At 39.6% G+C, this 20,751-nt stretch overlaps 2 protein-coding genes across 4 annotated transcripts; one reads left to right on the top strand and one right to left on the bottom strand.

The window, feature by feature from the left end:
* The first annotated feature begins 85 nt into the window (after positions 1–85).
* On the top strand, positions 86–4,013 carry LOC133983244 (melanocortin receptor 5-like). Its single transcript, XM_062422254.1, has 4 exons — positions 86–274; positions 901–1,007; positions 2,856–3,044; positions 3,443–4,013. Exons 1-4 carry the CDS (start codon positions 107–109, stop codon positions 4,011–4,013), a joined length of 1,035 nt encoding a protein of 344 aa, XP_062278238.1. The 5' UTR covers positions 86–106.
* A 2,336-nt stretch (positions 4,014–6,349) lies between these two features.
* mc2r (melanocortin 2 receptor) lies at positions 6,350–14,522 on the bottom strand. 3 transcript variants are annotated; one of them, XM_062422315.1, is made up of 3 exons: positions 14,406–14,522; positions 13,605–13,963; positions 6,350–8,559 (listed from the first exon to the last, which is right to left on the bottom strand). In XM_062422315.1, the coding sequence occupies exons 1-3, from the start codon at positions 14,412–14,414 to the stop codon at positions 8,001–8,003; spliced, it is 927 nt and encodes a 308-aa protein (XP_062278299.1). In that variant the 5' UTR covers positions 14,415–14,522; the 3' UTR covers positions 6,350–8,000. The 3 variants fall into 3 exon arrangements, with proteins under 3 accessions (XP_062278299.1, XP_062278300.1, XP_062278298.1); XM_062422316.1 differs by lacking the exon at positions 14,406–14,522 and adding an exon at positions 14,256–14,363; XM_062422314.1 differs by lacking the exon at positions 14,406–14,522 and having other exon boundaries at positions 13,605–14,100.
* Between the last annotated feature and the right edge of the window lie 6,229 nt (positions 14,523–20,751).

The raw sequence follows: 20,751 nt of genomic DNA, 5'->3' as shown, positions 1-20,751 counted from the left end.
ACACAAAAACACCTCTTCACTTTGATGTCTGCTCTCTGTTTCAGCCTGCTTGAAAAATGCCATCCAGACTACAGCAGCAGTGATTCGGACCAAAGACACAGCAGGGATGAACGTGTCAGGTGAATCCTCCTACCAAGAGGAGGGGTTGCTGGGTAACTCCACCTGGGGGTACTCTTACTACCACCAAAACTACACCCTACCCCCTCCACTGCTGCCAGACAAGACCAGCACATCCAAACCTGCAGCATGTGAGCAAGTCCACATCGCCGTAGAGGTGAGTATGAGTGGTACTGAACACGTTCCCTTATCATAATGGTCCTTATTAAAGCTGCTCTAACTTCACTGTTTTGGTTCAATCTTAGCGCTCTCATCAGTTTAATTTAAAGCACAAGCAGCTAATTGTTGCCAGTGAAAAAGCTCTTATAAACCCACTGTGCAACTACCTGCCCAGCTAAAAACAAACACACAAAGTTAGCGCATAGCTGCTTAACATAGTGGAGCAAATTAGTAGTTAAACACTCACATATTTCTGTCAGTAGTTGGTGGATTCTACAGAAGCCAATTTCTGCTACCAATAAAAAAATAAAAAAATAAATGTCAGCAGAATAATGAAATATCACAATATAATTTATATCAGAATTTTGATATATTAAGTTAAAATTATGAGTTAGTAAGTCACAATTTTAGGATAGTAAGAATGAATGTTAGACCTGCATTCATTGCCTTGAAACTCGATTGTTTGCTGACTTTTGCCATGTCAATTTTATATGGTGATTGTTTAGTGACCCCTTAAATGTACCTTATGAGTGCAGACCCCCAGGTTAGGAATGACTCTTCTACCATTTTGTACCGTATGTGTGTTTTTATGTGTTACATTCCATGTTACTCTCTTCTCCTCAGGTCTTTCTGATCCTGGGTATCATCTCCCTGCTGGAGAACATCCTGGTCATCACAGCCATAGTAAAGAACAAGAACCTCCACTCACCCATGTACTTCTTCGTCTGCAGGTGAATGGTTCAACTTTTGAACATAAAATAGACATGGTAAAGCTCATGACTCTGTGGCTGGCAGTATCAGTTCACCACTTTGGTCTAGACGTAAATATCTCTACAACTATTTCTGTGATTTCCATGACGCTTTGTACAGAAAAATCACGGTCCACGAAGAATAACGCATACTTTGCTATTCCCTGACTTTTCCTCTGGCTCTACCATGAGTTTGACATCTTTTATTACTTGGTAAAATTTCTCAAAAGAAAGAAACAAGAAACACTGTCGTGCCCTTTTGTTGTTTAATAACCTCAGAACACCTGAAAAAATCCCACATTACAATAAAAATGTCATTTATGCAGATACCCTTTTGCACTCTGAGGTGTCAGAGTTGGTTTATTTATAAAACAGAAGTGATTTACACATCTTGAGCTTGACAGTAGCAGACTTTTTCAGATGAATTATAATGTTGGACCTGTCTTCACTCAGTCTTCTTTTTGCCTGCAAGTTGGATGTGATGCCAGAAAAAACAGATTAATTTATGATAGGGACATATGAAGGGGAATGAATAAATCAAAGATTGAAATCAAAGAGTCTTTAACTTTCATTTGATACTGTAATATCTACAGAGTAATTACATAATTGTAGTTTATTGAAAGACACTTTGATTGCCCTGTCCCCTCTCTACATGTGATTTCAATTCCACATGTGGTCTTGTGTCACTCACAACACAGATCAAATTGGTGTCAGAGTCAAGTCGCAAATTTGATGACTCAGCTTGACAAAATACACTTGCAACTCAATTTTGATATTGACCCTAATTACTTGTTACTTTGTTTGGACCTGAGCCTTATGACTTAAAATACTTAATCCCATTCCCATCCCAAGACCAAAGCAAACAAGTCTCAGTTGACAGCAGCAGCATATTCACAAAGAGCACACATTCAGGTCACTGATCAAATTACTGACTTATGTGACTGGCACACTGCTTCGATGTGTTTTTAATTGATTTATTTTAGGTCTTTAAAGAGCATCCTTACAGAGCGTGACAGAGAGCATTATCATGGTATGAGACAATTACTGTCTTTTATTTGAAAATGCATGTTATTTAATGGGAAACAGATAAACTCACGCAAGCTGACAGTGTCTCTATAGGTATGACATCATTGGTCTGTCAGTCCGACTGTTACTTTGGTGCCACGTAAAATATGTCAACAAGTATCAGATGAATTTGAATGAAGTTTTATGCAGATGTTCATAGTCCCAAGACGATGTACGCCACTGACTTTAGTGATTTTCTGACATTTCATGCAGCTCCACCATTAAGGTAGCTGTTGAGAATATTTCAAAAGCTATTGGATGAATGTCCATGAAATTTTGGACAGACATTTACTTTTCATCTGTCTTCTTCATCTGCTTAAAAAATCATTCAGATATGCTTTCTGTACTCCGACACAACAAACTCTTCCCGGCATTCCTCTTTAACTCGGCCTTGGCTGAATATTTAGCTAATTTTGAAAACAATTCAACTCACAAGATTTCAGAATAAGACTTCTCCCTGAGTCAGACTAGACACAAAAACAAACAGCCTGGATCAAGCGAAAGAAAATCATTTTATTTCTCTATATGATTCTTTCCATAATGTCAAACACTTACAATAACAACCTGAACCTGTCAGTGGCAAAGATAAGCACTTTAGAGGATGTACTTTGATGGCGTGCAATTGCCCTAAAGGACTACATGAAGCCTGTTTCTCAGACTCGCTCAATTTACCAATGTACCAATTTCCAAAACTGCTGTCCCCATTATTCAGTCAGACGCAAAAAAGTTGTGAAAATGCTTTTCCTTGAAATTTTTTTGTTGCAGCTTGGCAGTAGCTGACATGCTGGTGAGTGTTTCCAATGCTTGGGAGACCATCATCATTTACCTCCTCAACAACAGACAGCTGGTGGTGGAGGACCACTTCATCCGGCAGATGGACAATGTGTTTGACTCCATGATCTGCATCTCTGTTGTCGCATCGATGTGTAGCCTCCTGGCAATTGCTGTTGACAGGTAATGATAAATTCTTCATCCTAAAGCCCATGTGGTAGACAGACCATGTCACATTTTTGTACTTATTTCTCATTATTGATCCCGATAAATCCCTTTCAAGGAATTTTAAATGTCATGTGCATACTGTTTTCCAATGATTACATTGCTGTGTCATTCTTTCTGTTGAGCTAATTGTAACATTAAAACAATATCTAACAATACATTTTGTGCAATGTGCTCAGCTTACATGCAACATACTTTTGGTGCTTTATTTTTCAGGTCCCACAGTTCCTTAATAACATGAACATGAACAGAACTGATATTATGACAATGTACAAATGACAATCACTTTTGATAAAGGTCCAGGTGCAAATTATTTAAGGTTGATTTGAGAAATTAATATATGTTATTATTTACAGGTATGTCACTATCTTCTACGCACTGAGGTACCACAACATTATGACAGTGAGGAGAGCTGGCTGCATCATCGGCGGAATCTGGACCTTCTGCACGGGCTGCGGGATCATCTTCATCGTCTACTCAGACACCACCCCCGTCATCATCTGCCTGGTCTCCATGTTCTTCGCCATGCTGCTCATCATGGCTTCTCTTTACAGCCACATGTTCATGCTGGCGCGTTCGCACGTCAAGCGCATCGCCGCTCTGCCCGGCTACAACTCCATCCACCAGCGGGCCAGCATGAAGGGGGCCATCACGCTGACCATTCTCCTTGGGATCTTCATCGTCTGCTGGGCTCCCTTCTTTCTACACCTGATCCTGATGATCTCCTGTCCGCGGAACCTCTACTGCGTGTGCTTCATGTCCCACTTCAACATGTACCTCATCCTCATCATGTGCAACTCTGTGATTGACCCGCTGATCTATGCCTTCAGGAGTCAGGAGATGAGAAAGACTTTTAAGGAGATCATCTGTTGTTACAGCCTGAGGAATGCCTGCACCAACATCTGTGCTCTGACAGGTAAGTACTAAGAAACACAGACTGAGAAGACAAATATGAGAATAGGTTGGATGAACTGTCTGAAGCTGACACTAGAGCGTAACTAGGGGAAATTCTATCAAAATACACTGAGAACTGGTTCAATGCACTTTTCAGGCGACACGGTGTAAAGTCAAGCACATTTTTTCCTCTGTCCATCTATTAAAACAGCATGAACTGGAAGAGGGGGAACTCACAGTAGGTTAAACGACAATCTCCTAATATATCTGTCATGTTCACAGAGTGGCTGGATATTAGGTACTTTATTCCCACATCCAGCTGGGACCATTTTAAGTGATTTTCATGTGGAAGTGTATCACAGAACACTGCTGGGGTTCGGCCTTTTATTATAGCTTACACTTCTTCTACCCCTCTGCTTTGGCCCTTTTCTTATCAGTGAGCTTTTATTACCTTTTTGATCCCTGCAGATGAGATATTTTCCTCCTCAACTCTATCATTTGTAAGCCGTTAAGGCTGTTGTATAAGAGTGCTTATATACTTGCTTTTAACTGCAACATTGGTGTGCACAGGATGGCTACCATGCAGTGTTTCATTGGAGCGTTGGTCATGCACGTCCTTGCAATTCAATTAAAAACACATAATTTCTCCCAAAAGGAACAATTGAGGAATGAAAGTTTGCTAATGCAATAAGCACTCCCATCATTTGACAATCCTCACTTTAATCTCTCTCTTGTCTATCCAAATAGATTTAATATGTGAATGAATTGTCAGCCTCACCGGAACATGCATCCCAATGATTTGATGTTGCACATGTTGGTTCAAACAGATGATGATCAAACAGATGCTTTCACGATGAAACTGAAAAGTAATGCCTTAACGTTTTTACACTTTGTCTCTCAGTCTGTCTAAATTTGAAGAAAAAAAAGAAAAGAAAAAAAAACTGCTGTTCTTTGGCTTAGAAATGACAAATTATACATTGGAGGTAGCGAAGATGGAAAGTTAGTGTTGTGAAAAGACATAAGTGGCATGAGATTGCAAGATCTGTGTCAATTGAGTGAGTCTCACAGTCAAAGTGTGAGACTTGGAGGCTCTGCCAGATTGAAACTTGCTTGTAGTTACTAAGAACTTAAGGAAGGAATGGTTATGTATTTATGAATAGTGGGTGCAACCCAAACCTGGGTCATAGATTGGTACACAGGAAAGCATGTGAACACTGTAGACTTTTGTTACAAAAACAAATAAGTCATTAGGCATCTGCAAGTGCCTAAAATGACCTATATTTACCTCACAAAAAACCTCCTGTGGTCATTTGACTTCTGACTTGTCCGTCATGAACAAAGGCTCTTTAAGTAGAGGTCAGGGTGCAGGGGGTTTAGTTAAGCATGTGATTGCAAACGACTCATTTTGTTAATTGTGTTTTTAGAAGAATAATTGACATTTGACAAATGAGTTTGTCCAGACAGATAGAGACAAAAGATAAGAAAATTGTCATTATGTGCTGTTTTGGAAGGCAGTGATAAATGATTTCTTTGCTGCTTGTGTATCAGCTGCTTGTATCCGTGAATGTTTTGTTAAAAAGAAAGTATATAAGCACTTGAATACAAACAAGAAAATTGTGTTTGGAATGAATACAGGGGAAAAGGGGAACAACACCAAGCTCCCAAATCTTTTCAAACTAATATTCAATCCAGCTACACACAATTCTCAAGTTTCACTGTTGAGCAGATCATTTTTGTCGGGATGTACCTAACAGACTGGTGATTATATGTTTACACCTCAGACAACTTGCGAAAACGGTCACGTTACTTGTTTGTGGCCTCAGACATGTGCTATCTTGTTCGTTATCTGTAAGTGGGGAAAATGGGTTGTCGCTGAACTTTTGGATGATATTGACTGTCAACAGCCAATCTTCTGGCACCGCTGTATGCCCTGTCTACCCCTGCTACCGCATTAGTGCCACAGTTAACAAGCAGGATCCTCACATCTGCCAACGCTGAGTAGCACAGCGGGATCTGCCAGTGATTTGAATGCAGAGTCACTCTCCTGTCTCTGTCTTTATGATTGTCTCTCCATATTAATTGCTGTTTCTCTGCTCTGTCAGTGTGCACCTCATGATCTCTTCATACTGCCTACATGCTGTCTGCATTAAACTATGTAAAAATGTCATAAGGTTACACTTGAAATGTAAAAATGAATGTACAAATAGCTTCACAGTGCTCTCTCTATATGTGTGTGTCTATGGCTCCTACCTCCAAGCTGAGAAGCTTGATAGCACTTTCTCACAACATGCAACCATTAGCCGATACTGCTATTCATTTAATGCATCACTTCTCGTGGGTATAAATTACAAACTGTTTCCATAGTTACATGTTAATATTTATTGCAAAGAAAAACAAGCCATTTGTATCATTTGAGTCCCCAGAGTGATCAAGGACATTTTTATGCATATAGACATCGACATGAAAGAAAACAGTAAAAAAAACCTGTATATTTTTCGGTTTTATGTGTATAATTGCCTTATTGTAGCCTGCTTTGCAATTGTGAGATCAAAAGAAGAGCATATGAATATGCAGAAAAATGTACACATCCTTTTTTTCTTCTCTAAAAGGGTTCATTTAATGTGGAAAAACAGTGATAGTCCCAGCCTGCTCCCTACAAACTCACCTCCGACATGACTGGGCAATTATGCAAGATGATTCATTGTTATTGTTGATTGTGACATTCTCGTTACCACAGTAACAGCAGCAAAATCAATGTGATGTGACACTGGATAAAGTTGAAGTCCCCATCTTGATTGCTAATTGCATGCTAAAAGTCCTACTTTTATGTACAGTGAGTGATGAACAGCTGTGGGGACATGCAGTATTTTATATTGTAAGTGTTATTATTAGTAAGTGGTGGCATGCAAAAGTATAAAGGTGAGCTTCAACTGAAACCACTGATGTTTGTGTTGGCCATGTTGCTTAAAATGATTAATTTTATTTATATGTGTTTGAATAAAAGCAAAAGATTAAATGTGGAGCTGTTCCTGTATTATTGTTCATTATAGCTATGATACACTTTGGCCCTGTGAATGTTGGAAATTACAACATCACGATTCATGTAAAAATGGCCTCTGGAAAATATGTGTCCCATGTGAATGTAATGCAAATAGGTAATTTCAAGCAGGATTTGAAGGGATTGACATACGGGGTGAAGTGGGATCACATCCAAATCCTGGGAGGAAAAGACGAAGGACGACAGATGATCGGATAGACAGCCAGCCGGCAAGGCATGCTGGCAATGAGCACATGGCGATTATTTTCTGAAAAAATTATCCCAGAAACACTTGCAGAGGTGTGCAAACACTCACATGAACAGTCACAGGTGCACACCTTCATTCAAACACAATGGAAAATAAACTAGACTTGATAAAGTCTGGTTCAAATACCAGGAATGAAAATTTGAAAAAAGAATGTAAATAATTTGCAATTAGAGGACCAGTGTGTGGGATTTAGGGGGGTCTACTGGCAGAAATCGTTGCAGAAATATAATATAATATTCATAAGTACGTTTTAAATAGTGTATAATCACATGAAAATAAGAATCATTATGTTTTTGTTGCTTTAGAGTGAGCCCTTTATGTCTACATAGGGGGTACGACCATGTTTCACAAGTAGACACACTAAGCACTGACTGTAAAGAGGGCCTTTCATGTTTTTCACAACCACCATTAGTTCTACTATATGCCTGAAAGTGGAGGGTGAGATGGCAAGTATTTGTTTGGTTGCAATCTGCAACCTCACCACTAGATGCCACTAAATCCTACACACTGGTCCTTTAACAATTACTGCAGAAATGCCCTTGAGAACCCCCAGCTGCTCAGTGGCAATGCAGGTCTACAGTCCTTTATGTGGTGTATCCACTTCCCAGGTGTGGATGTCTAAAATCCAATGAGTGTAAAGCAGTCTGTAGGTAGAGTCTTTGATCGCATTCCTTTGTTAATAAAGGCTAAAATAAAAGGTGTAAGTAGAAGGTCTCTATAAACACCACATCCAGTCTGAACAAAGAAGTATCTTCTTGAAGGTGTGTCTGAGCTCAGCGCTGCGGAAGGCGTAGATTGCCGGGTCGATGAGGGCGTGGCTCATCAGTAACACCACATGCAGCTGGAACAGTGATCGGTAACACTCGCAATATGGGTTCATGGGGCACACCATGATGATAATGAGGTGGAGGAAAAATGGCGCCCAACACACAACAAATGCCCCAAAAAGGATGGTTAGAGTCAGGGCTCCTCTCATGTTTCCGCCCCACCGTCTCTGGCGCCGACACTTCCTGCCTCCATAAGTGGGAAGAGCTGCGATCTTTCTGGCATGGATAAGTGCTAGCATGAACATGTAGACGTAGAGGAAGCATATGATCACCAAGGAGACGACAAAGAAGACAACGAAGCAGATCATGATGATCTTGGACTCGAAGAACCTCACCATGAGCACGGCCGACACCCCGCATGTTGTCCAGATGACACCTAAGATGACCCCTGTGCGCCGCATAGTCATGATGTTGTGGTATCTAAGCGCATGGAAGATGGTGATGTAACTGCAAGTGAAAAGAAAGATTGTTGTCATATGCTGAAATTGTCTTTGGTCTATTGAGTTCTGTTTGAATGCTGTACTACTCAATATTCTTATATCAACACTGGATTCAATTTGCACATGTTACGTGATGAACTAGATTACAGTTCCGCTCAGCACTACCAGGTTTTTAAAATTCCTTTTAGCTCATTGTTTTGTTTTTTATGACCAACAACTCTTCCCAAGCTACATTGTTGCTTTATTCAATTAATTTCAGCTTGTTAGCTTCAAACACATTGGTTACATTATCTGTCGCTTTTCCCAACAGACGGAGAAATGTCTTAATAAATTTGATAATAACCACAGCCAGAATCTCACTCGAAACCTATACTTGGTCGGTTAAGATCAGATAGCAGATTCCACAAACCCAAATGTCTGACAAAGTCAGCATGTAGATGGTGAAAAAAGTTAAGTATTTAGCAGGTAAAAAAGGCAATCATCAAAAAAGTTGGAGGAGACCAAAGAGAGCTAAAACAAGAGTGAATATTGGACTTGAAATCATCAGGTGGCCAGAAAAAAGAATTCACTGCTAATGTTATCTGAATCACATTGCTAGTACAGCCCATTTTTCAAAACACACCACAGGTTTTTGTTGATTTTCTTCCATAGTTTCTATGTTAAACATGGCCAAAGTTGCAAAACTTGAGGCTAACATATATGTAGAAATTATGTCTTGCAAGTCAACCTGCTCTAAAGCTCTGTTTGCAACATTTTTTTCTATCATGCTGATAAGTTCAGTTGGTCACTAAGGTTTTTCCACTCAGAAGTTTACATTTTGAGTATAGTACAAGAACAAGTATAGTGAAATCCCTGTTGCACAATTTATTGATGTAGCTTCTGCAGCTACATATGCCTGAGGGGAACATTCCAAGAGTTGGCCAATCAGAGCAGAGGGTTATCCTTAGGATTAAGAGACAGGAGCTAAAACAGTCTGTTTTAGAAAGAGGCTGAACTTGGGGGCTGCATAAAGGGTCAGTGTAAGATAAAAAAATAGCCATAAATAAGCAACGGGTAATTGGCTTTAGTGCCCAAAATATTCATAGCAACAGTTCAAAGCTGCCAGCTGAGCAGCAAACAGATCAATTGAATCACTCAACCCTAAAGCCAGTTTCTTCCTTTAATTTAAAATATAACAAAATTGCTTATCATGATGCCTTTAAAAAATAGGATGGATTAGTGGACTTGTGTGGAATACATTCATACTGCTCCTAATTTGACTGTTGTCAGCCTACTGAATAGGCATTCTAATCACACATCAGTCCCAAATATATGGGCTGGTAGGGGCATATTAAACGCAGTAGAAGGTTCACAAGGCTGTTATCACCCATTTATTTCAGTGAGGCAGTGTTGGTGTTGGCACAGAAGTCAAGTTTCTGCATAAGCATAAAAAAAGAAAGAAAAATGTGTTTTCATGTACACAGTCTAGACTTTTTCACTGAACTGGAATTATTTCAACACAAAGAATGATTCTGAATAGTACTTTCAAGGGTTGTATTAGTCTTCCCAACAGTGACCACAATTCGAAACAAGTAATGTTTACAATACCAACTTAACTATCCCAGGTGAACTGACATCCTTGTTAATTTTTTTCATGTATAATGAATGTGTGTTTCCCCACTTGATGCCCAGCAGTGACTATACCCATATGACAGCTGAGGTTAAGAGCTTTCTATAACAGATGGTCCTATGTCTGTAGCCCCTCTTGTTGCTGAAAGATAAGGATTCAAGCATGCTCTGCATTCAAGGTTTAAAGGTCAATATTTTAAACAGGAGCCATCACAATTCTTGGACATGGCTATTCCTTGGCACAGCTTCACAGAACCCTTTCAAAGTTCAATAGGCTACATATTTTATTTTATTATTTATTTATTCTGTTTTTGTGGAAATAGTGCAGTGGTTTGCCTATATTCACTCTGCAGAGGTAGTGCTCTGCTGGAGTAGAATGGGCACCACTGCTAAAATTTCACAAAATCATTAATATCAATGGGCTTCTTATGATTTTCACTTGCATAGTTTGTGAGCACGATATCACCCTACGTTATTATGGAATTGTTTAGCGTTATCGACTAGCGCATCAAATCCCAGAATCTTTCCTCCTCATACTTCAGAGGACATGTACATCATGGCTGTGGGACGTAAAGGTGCTGTGGCTGCAGCAGCATCCCTCCCCAAGATGCAGCACCCCCGCATCCAGACCCACTTAGCACGTGCCGGTTAGAATTGTCTCCAGCAGCCCCGACAGAGCTGAATGCAAAGCAGCCACTTACTGTGGATGTTGTCCTCCACTTTTACCAGTCCCTGTTGGCTATATTGCTTTTTAAATGATGTCAAGCAGTGCAAGCTTTCCAGGTGCTTTCCTTAATGTGTGTTGTATTGATGTAGTAATGAAGTGATTTCTTTAACAATTTACTTTAGACATACTACATTCAGTAATTGTAACCTAAACGTTTCCATGCCTGTGGTAATGTCACTGCAGCAAATATCGTGGGACATTTAAGCAACAAAACTAAAAGCAGCTGTTCTAAACTTGACAGGAAAGAGGAAACTCTCCAGGGGAAACAGAATCAAACTTTTAGCACTGTATGAACCTGAACTGTGTGTGTGTGTGTAACAGCTGATCTTTTGGATGAGTGGAAAAACACAGAACATCAATTACCACGTCTGGAGATTTAAATAATCAATGATTTTATGCTAATGTGCCTTATGCATAAATGTGCCCACTGTCTCTCTTAATGGGGAGATGCAGGGATAGTGCAGTGTGTAATGTGTGTGCAGAGCGAGTGTGTGGTTCAGCGAGCGGAGACAGTGAGTGGCAGAAGAGTGACAGTGAATGCGAGCAGAGGAAAAGGTTAGCAGTGAGTTGTCAATCTGGCAGTAAATGTACAGTACAGACTGCAGTGTGTCAAAAATTGCAGCAGCTTCTCAAGACAAAGAAAAGTTTTGCCTTTTTTCCCCAATTGCTGGAAAAGTGAAGGGAGTTAGCCCTGAAGTTAGCGACAATAGGTTAGCCTAACCTGACCAGGTTCACTTAAGATGGAATAGCCATTCACATATTATGGCGCTTTTCCACTATACAGTTCTAGCACTACTCGGCTCGACTCTACTCGGTACGGTACCAGGAACGACCTTTTCCATTACAAAAAAGTACCTACTCAACGTGGGCGGGGTCGTCATAGCACGGCTCCGCGAAACTGCCGTGACTTCGTTTTATAAGCGACACAAACACATAAACAATGGAGGACATTGAGGCAGTGGTGTACTTGCTGCTGTTTGTGGCTTTTTGTCACACACAAATGATGCCGGGTTTGATTCTTGTGTCGGACGGCTCATGACTTTTCCAGCGACAACTCTTCTGACCAATCAGTGGCCGGCAGTCTGTTGACGTCACATTTAGTATCGGTTGAGCTCGCTTGGAACCCCACCAGAGCAGGTACTAAAAAAGTACCAGGTACCAGGTACTATCCCTAGTGGAAACGCAAAAAAAACCGAGTCGAGTCTAGCCGAGTCGAGTCGTGCTAAAACTGTGTAGTGGAAAAGCGCCATTAGTGTTAGTATCAGCCACTTCTAAATAGAGTATGGAGAAATGTCAGGCTGCTGAATCTCTACCGAGTGACATCATATATGCCCCCCTCCCCACAACCCTTAGATTGTTGCATTAGTTGTGTGACTTTCTACATACAGTACCAATAGTTTATTTTAGGATTTTCAGTCTGGATTTAGAACGCATCATAGCACAGAGACAGCACTGATGAAAGTTACATATGACCTAATTGCATCAGACAAAGGACTTATCTGTACTTGTCTTGTTAAATCTTCATGCCACATTTGACATCATTGACAATCACACCCTATGTTCCTAGACTGGAACATTTAATTGGCATTAAAGGAACCTCATTTAGTTGGTTTAAGTCCTATCAGATCGATTTCAGTTTGTACATGTTAACAATGAATCCATGCAAACAAAAGTTAGACACAGAGTTCCTCAAAGTTCAGTGCAATACTATTCACTTTATATATGCTTACTTATTAGTTAACATTATTAACAAACACTCCATAAATGCTAATTGTTAAGTTGATGATACCCAGTTATATCTATCAATGGAACCAGATGAAACCAAGCAGTTAATTAAACTCCAAGCATACCTAGATGACCTGCAATGTTCTGCTACTAAACTTGCTTGGTCCTAAACACCTTAGAAACACGTTATCTAATGATGTAGCTACTCTGAATGGAATAACGTTTACCTCCAGCAACACCGTAAGGAGTGTGGGAGTTTTTTCTGATCAGGATATGTCCAGGATATGTACAACTCTCACATCAAAACAAATGTCCTTTTTTCACCTACGTAATATTGCAAAACTCAGTTACATTTTGTCTCAAAATTATGCAGAAAAATCACACATTTGTTACTTCTTGGCTGGATAATTGCAATTCAAGTCTCTCCAGCTGCAAATGTACTGACCAAAACCAAGGAAAGATATCATATTTCTCCCATTTGAGCTTCTCTACTGTCTAATCCAGAATAGAATTTAAAATCCTTCTCCTCATCTATAAAGCCCTTAACAATCAGGCGCCATCATATCTTAAAGAGCTCCTGAAAGGATTTTGATAACTAAAAAACTAAACATCATACACATTCACTGAATGATGATTATGGAAATAAAATTCATATTTCTCACTAGAAATGTTATCAAATGCATTTTAATGCTGAAACTATCTTAAACTATTGCATTTTCCATTGAGAACAAAAGGAATGTGGGCCATCCTTTTTGTTTTAAATATCAATTAAGGTTGTTAACAGCCTCTTGAACCCTCTAGCAGGTTTAGTATGCTACTAGCCCAAATATTTGGGACAGATGTGTGATGATAACACCTATTTAATAGCGTGATAACAGTCACATTAGGTACATGCCAAGACAGATTCAGATTCATCTCTATCATCCTCCCACAATGTCAAATACACTGTAGGCTTGCATTTCTGTGTGCAAATCCAGGACTTACATACATACCGGTCTACAGCGATGGCCAGGAAGCTGAAAATAGAGCCAACAAAAGACATACAGAGAAGTGAGTCCATCACATCATCCAGTTTTGTCTCAGAGGAACCCTTCTTCTCCAGCTGCCCCACATCGGCAAACACAATCATCAGGTTCTCCCAGGTTTTGGTGAGGCTGGCGATGGTGTTGAAGGCTGCCAAGCTACAAATGAAGCAGTACATGGGCGAGTGCAGGTTCCTGTTGCATATGACGGCCACCACAACCAAGAGGTTCTCCGCTAGGCTCACTACTCCAATGATGAAGAAGACAAAGAAGGGGACCTTCACCTCTGGACAGTCAGACGGGTTTACTGCGGTAGCATTCATGGTCAGCTGAAACAGGGTTCTAATTATAAAGCTGTTTAACATGGAGATTATAACTACCAAGATATTGATATTGTCCTATGAAGAGATATTGAGAACCACTTGAGGAAGAGGATTTATATTGGATCTTCAGTGTTAGATTACACTAAACTGTAGCTGAACCTACATCTACGGTTTCACAAAGGTTCAGCCTGAGTTAGGTTATCTGAGTGTCTCAGCTTTTAATTTTGCCTTAATCTGCTACTGTGCACTCCGAAAGGTTTAATGTAATGAATGGGAATGACCAAGAATTCAGCCTGACCTACAATGGTGTTGGTGGTGGTGTTGTGATTCTTCCTCCTCTGGTTAATGATCACTCAAGCCAAAGTCAAATTTCAGGAAGTCCACACAGAGTTCCAGCAACAGGCTGTTCTCTGCAACTGCTATGTCACAAAATGTCTTTTTCACTTACTTTTTTCATCTGGGAGGTGGGGAAGTTGGCATAGCTTAGTCATGATCTCCAGCCATGTGTGTGCAACTGCCTCTCCTTTGCTGTTTACACAAGGGCACGTGATAGTTTTTTTCTTTTCCTTTGGATGTTTGTGTCACACATTGAGAGTTTGTTCAGGACTCGCAGGCCTTCTGTTATTACAGAATGGCTTCCATGCAGTTCCAGTGCAGTTGTTTAGAATGATGGCTATATTGAACTGTGTCACTCCAATCCTGTCTGCTCTCTCTAAAAAAGGTTGCTTGATGATTCACCTGAGGAAGACAAAAACAAAGTGTGTTATTCAAGTTCACAGATATATTTCTCCTGCCACTGGTGAATATAAACCTCTATTCAATAACCACCCTTTTTCATATTCTGAATTCAGGGTGAATCATGCCACACTTTCCATAATTTCCATTACATCTGTATTTTCTCTTTGATAAGTATAGTGGCCCTGTATCCAAGGTCCAACAGCTCATCTAAAAAGAGTATTCTGCCCTGAATGTTCAAAATGTGTAGTTCCACCTGTGTAATTGGTTATGAAACACATTTTGAAAGGATCATTTCCTGATTATGATAAGCATAATTAAAATGAAATAAATACTCTGTGATCCTGGCTATGAGTCAGAATTCCTTGCAGGCTGCAGACGTAAGATGATTTTAATAATTATGCCAAGCTCTTACCTAACACTTTATGATGTCTCTTTGCCCTGTCAACAACAAAGAAGTGTAAATGTTTTCAGAATAATGAAAGGCTCTGCATTCAATCCAATACAATAAACATTTAAATTACTTTATTGACAGTACAAACAAACAGTACAAAACCAGGATCTCAGGAATCTAAGAGTGAAATGGCCATCCATTGTTTTTTCTATTTTGTTTGTTTCTCAGATTTCAGTCATGTCAATGTATGAATTCCAATAGCAGCTTATTGCCTCCTTATTTCTATCAGAGATTTTGGTCTAAATTGGACAGAGTGAACAATAAAGGTTTGGTCACAGCAACTACCATGGCTTGAGGCTGAAACCAATGCAAAGCCATTAGGGAAATGTTAACTGAGGAAATAAATCAACTGAGAAGTGGGGTCATTTTCTTAGAGACATCCATCCAACTGGACTTCTTTTTGGAACCAGGGGAGTCGCCCCCTGCTGACCATTAGGAAGAATGGTCAAGCAGGTACCTGCTTGATCGGAGTACAGAAAGCGTAGCTTACCGTTATCTAAATGATTTTCAAAGTCAGCGCTAAATATTAAGTTTCCCTCTAAGGTCAAGTGTTTCTGATTCTCTAGAATTGAGTTCAAACTTAAAACAAGACTCAAGTAAAACACACAGGAGTGCTAATTCAGGGATTGGAGATGATAAAACTGCTGTTTATATGGAGCTGTGTGGCTTATCCTGACCAGTGGCATCGCGGGTGAACACATGCCAAGATTCTGGGCTTACAGTGAAAAACAATCATATGCTATATTGTTATGCTATAACAAACATATTCTATGTTGCTCTTTAGAGCAGTGGTTCCCAACCTATTTGGCTTGGGGCCCCTTAAAATAAAGTCTACCCAGGACCCCTTGTTACACCGTCTACCAGGAAAACAAAACATCGCTATGACTGGCTCGAGAGCCGCAAAACAATGAGGGGCATTGGACAGGGTTACGATGCCAAAAGGTGAAAGAATTTATTGACAAAAGACAAAACAAAACAGAAAAAGAAAAAGCTGGGTCTAGGACCAGGGACTTAAGAAAGAGAGAGAGAGAGAGAGAGAGAGAGAGAGAGAGAGAGAGAGAGAGAGAGAGAGAGAGAGAGAGAGAGAGAGAGAGAGAGAGAGAGAGAGAGAGAGAGAGAGAGAGAGAGAGAGAGAGAGAGAGAGAGAGAGTAGAAAAATGAGCCACCTATATAGGCCAGCCCACCACTTTACACATATGCTACAAATCAATCAGTGAGCACAGCTGCAACTAGAACTCAAACACACAAAACACACACACACACACACACACATGTACACACAAGTACACACACACAGTTTACAATAAATAAAGCAAAAAAAAATTGAGTAACACTTGTAAAAAAACAGATTTTTAGCCTATCCTGTCCAATCATTTTGTAACCCCTTATATTAATCCAACAACCCTTTGTGGGGGTCCTGACCCCCAGGTTGGGAACCAACACTTTAGAGTTTAGGCTAAGCTGTGTTTAGGGAGACACTGCTCTGAGTCACATGCTGACGTGGTAACCAACCGCCATCCGTCCTTAGGGCCCCGCAGCTATCTTTAATGAAAGTTAAACCTACAATGATAGATTTTTTGGCCACTTGGGGGTGAGTCAAATAATCATTCTCTAAGAATGACCCTGATTGTTGTCATTGTAATGTGATACATTGTTATTATAAGAATATCAATTTTAGCCGCTTCATCACAGGAGCACACAAATGCACTAAAGCATCTTTCATAGGTTTAACTACACTTTTAGTAAAGAAAACCAGCAGGAGACCAACCCACTTCTCAGCTTTTCATGTGCACAACATAAAAAATAACAAATAATAAGAGCAGCCCTAACAGACAGAGCTGTGAAAAGGACTGTCATCTGTATTGTTCACAGTCCCATGAGGATTTATTGACAATATAATGACTGGGATTTATCTCCACTGGTGGTACAAACCGTTCAGGATGTTTCGATTTCATTGTGTTTAGTGTTTAGTGTGTGTGTGTGTGTGTGTGTGTGTGTGTGTGTGTGTGTGTGTGTGTGTGTGTGTGTGTGTGTGTGTGTGTGTGTGTGTGTGTGTGTGTGGATTCGCACGTGTATGTATGTGCTTCTGTACTGGTGAATAAGAAATAGTAATACAGACCTCTGTGTGTGTGTGTGTGTGTGTGTGTGTGTGTGTGTGTGTGTGTGTGTGTGTGTGTGTGTGTGTGTGTGTGTGTGTGTGTGTGTCCGGCACATGGTCAATATTCAAATGTCATCAAACTTAAGGTCAAATAATCCTTTGGGGTAAAATTTGCAGGGGCCCACCACATTATTGATTAAATGACAAAAGGGAATTTATTTAACAGAGACCAGCTGCAGATTTTCTCTTCCAATAAAGATAAAATAAAGAGTCCTCGTGACGTCAGTCCTTCAATTCCTGGCAGTTTAAATCTGCACACATTTCTCTACATATACAGTACCAGTTGTAACTTTTGACTGGTACTGTACCACTGCACACTTTAACGTACCCATTAAACTAAACTGCTTACAATTCATTATTGCACATCCACTTCTAACCCATGTGTTTTTGTGCTACAATCAAATTTATATGCTTATAGTATATATAGTATTTATATATTAAGTTTATATGCTGCTTTTGCTCAGTAAATGTAGTCTCAGGGATCATTAAAATTTCATCTTAACAACTTAACTTGTTGACTTATTGTCTGTGTTATTTAAAACTCAACTCTAAGTTTTCTCTAAAGTTTTATCTCAAGCAGAAAAGCTACAAATTGCCTAAAAAAAAAAGTAGTGATTACACTCAATATTTTATAAGGTTTTAGGCTGCTATTAGTAATTATATATAAAATGAACAGAACTCTGTTCTTTCAATTGTCCACTGAACACACTCCTAGATCTGAAGGACACTACACTTTAGTATGTGGACACTGAAACAAAGTATACACATAAATAAGTACTGTGAATTTGACATAAGGGTCATGATGCAACAGGTGCAGCAGCCTCTGACAATATTTAAATGTACTTAATCATTCTTTTTTTCCCTGAATCCACTCCAAAAATGTCATTGATATAAAATATTAATGTCATTTTTATTGATTAATCAAGTGAAGTGGAAGTGATTGTTAAATTGTCTGTTTCAGAAAGTTACCAATACTGCTTTAGGTTTTTTTTTCAGATGATGCATTGGTTAGATGTGTCTTTAAATGTAATGTAAACATCACATAGCATAACGATAAAACAGGAGGAAAGTCCTGAGGAAGTTCTTTTACATACTAATAATTCGTTGTGTTAGTTCAGGTCAGTCCTCAGTTCATTCTCAAGCTGCAACTGTTGATTTCATTCACCTGCATCACATCATGCAAAGTGCACTTGGCAACAGGACCTGTTTAGCTCAAACTTACAGAGTATGCCTAGTAGTTGGGCCAGATTGAGGTCAAATCATTTTCCCACCACAAACCAACCGCTCCAAAAACACTCTGAAACACCCTCAGATGCTGCTCTCAGACAAGCATTTGCAGCATACTGCGATCTTAAGTTAATCTGGACACTGATGTTGGGTGATAAATCAGGATTGAACTTGTACACCAAAAGTGTAGTATATGTCTGGCAATTCTCTATATTGTTTCCTTCTGTCAACAAATCCCGTGTTCAGAGCCAAACCAACAATGAATTAATCTTATTGTGTGGTATTGTGTGTATCAAAGCTTATATCTTATTCCTCTGTGCCATAGAGCTCCACTGATATCAAAAAAACTATTAAAAACACATCAATGAGCCACACCACTGCACTGCACTACACTGGGTGTTCACATGTTTTTAATAGCTTTTGGACAGCAAGGGAGCCCTGTGACACAGAGGAATAAGGCTGTGAACACATATGATACTTGTAAGAAGGATGAGTTCGCTGTTGGTTTGAGTCTGCTCATGAGACAGTAAGAAAAATATAGAAAACCACCAGCTTTATTTTCTAAAGGGGCCTAATCCAAATCCTTGAACAACCACCAGACCAAAAGTATACAAAAGTAAGTGTATCTACATACTTTTATCCATATTGCACATATGTCTCCCTAAGTTATAGCATAGGTCTACTGGGTCACAGCTTGGTTTAATCAGAAATAAACATGAAATGAAACGTGATCAACTCAAAGACATCACTGACATCTACTTTCCACTCCAGCTCTTTCTCTCCCCATCACTAAAGCCCACACACACACCTTATCTGAGCTGGGCTCTCTCTTATTAAATATTTGTGCGATTCCCTTGTGTCTCCTCTGCGTCTATCTTCATGTGATGTGAAGATCAAACAGTTGGATTAACAGAGACTGACATGCCGTCATGATATTGGATATGTGTCATATGATCAATCCTCCCATGCTGTATAATGAGGGACAACAACATCTGCAGTTTTAGCATGCAAGCAGAATGAATAAACTGATATCTTTTGGGCTCAACATCAGGTTCAATTAGAACGCTGAATGTCATGAACCGGAAAAGAAACACTGTTACATAATATGACATTACATAAAAGGCCATGTCTATTTTGTTCCTTTTTCCTTGAAATTCACTCCTGATTTCTATTAGTTGCTTAAGTGATCCATGGTGAAGGCAGTGCTTCAACAATGAACTGCCATTGAAGGATGATCAAAACCATGTGAATCAGCCGGAACAACACAAAGTAATAGCAGGAATGGTAATGGATGGAGCTTTAGTTTAATCAAGACAGAATCTCAGCCCTATGTACCTCTGCTTGCCATCCTTTCATTACAAAGTAGCCAAAGCCTTTATTTCCTGCTCACATTGTAAGGTTGAAAGGTTTTTTCAGCAATAGAGTCTCCTAATGTAACCACGATTGGTTTAGTCTCTTCTTCTAGGTCAGCCACAGTCAGCCATACTCATCTGAACACTTTTTATTATGTAGGTACATTAGGCTTTGGTGTTTACTTTACACTTAAAGTAATGCACTTGTATATTCTGCAGTTATAGATAAAACATGGATTTAGTTTGAGTGCTCCCGCCGAATCCTCGACAAGACATTGTGAGTAAAAGCTTGAATGAAAAGAAAAATCTTACTTGTTTCACACCCCACTGCCAGTCGATGACACAACCTCGTTGTTTAAGGGCCTTGTAGGAAATGATTTGTCATCTTATTTTGTCATCATTTTGCAGGGCGTCTCCAGAAAAGGAGCGGTGCAGCTGAAGTGAACAACAGGGTTTCATGCAGTGGATTGGTATTAAGTGATAAACAGGGGACACTGTTGTTGTAGCCTTGAAAGACTGCCTCACCAAGGCTGCAAAGACATGTTATTTCATGCTTGTTTGTCCATTTATGGTATCAGCACAAGGGCGGTCAGTGTACTGAACACTCTCCCTTCTTTGCCATCTTTTGTTAACTCTCAGTCTGTCTAGATTTATATTTCCATTTTGTCACATTTTTATTATTTCCATGAAACCACATCTGGTGATATGAGGTTTATTGATTGGAATGTGGAAACTACGAGGCACACGCAGTAAATTCACTGTTGCAACAGAATGATTAACTGTGATTATTCCTTTACATGGATAGCGGCAATAAATTGCAATGTGGTATGTATACATTGTGTCTACAGCAAATGTAATACTTACTTTT

This window comes from Scomber scombrus, chromosome 7 (assembly GCF_963691925.1).
Source record: "Scomber scombrus chromosome 7, fScoSco1.1, whole genome shotgun sequence".
In the NCBI taxonomy this organism is placed as follows: domain Eukaryota; kingdom Metazoa; phylum Chordata; class Actinopteri; order Scombriformes; family Scombridae; genus Scomber; species Scomber scombrus.
Note: the sequence above shows the minus strand (reverse complement) of the source record. Positions and strands in the feature narration are given on the sequence as shown.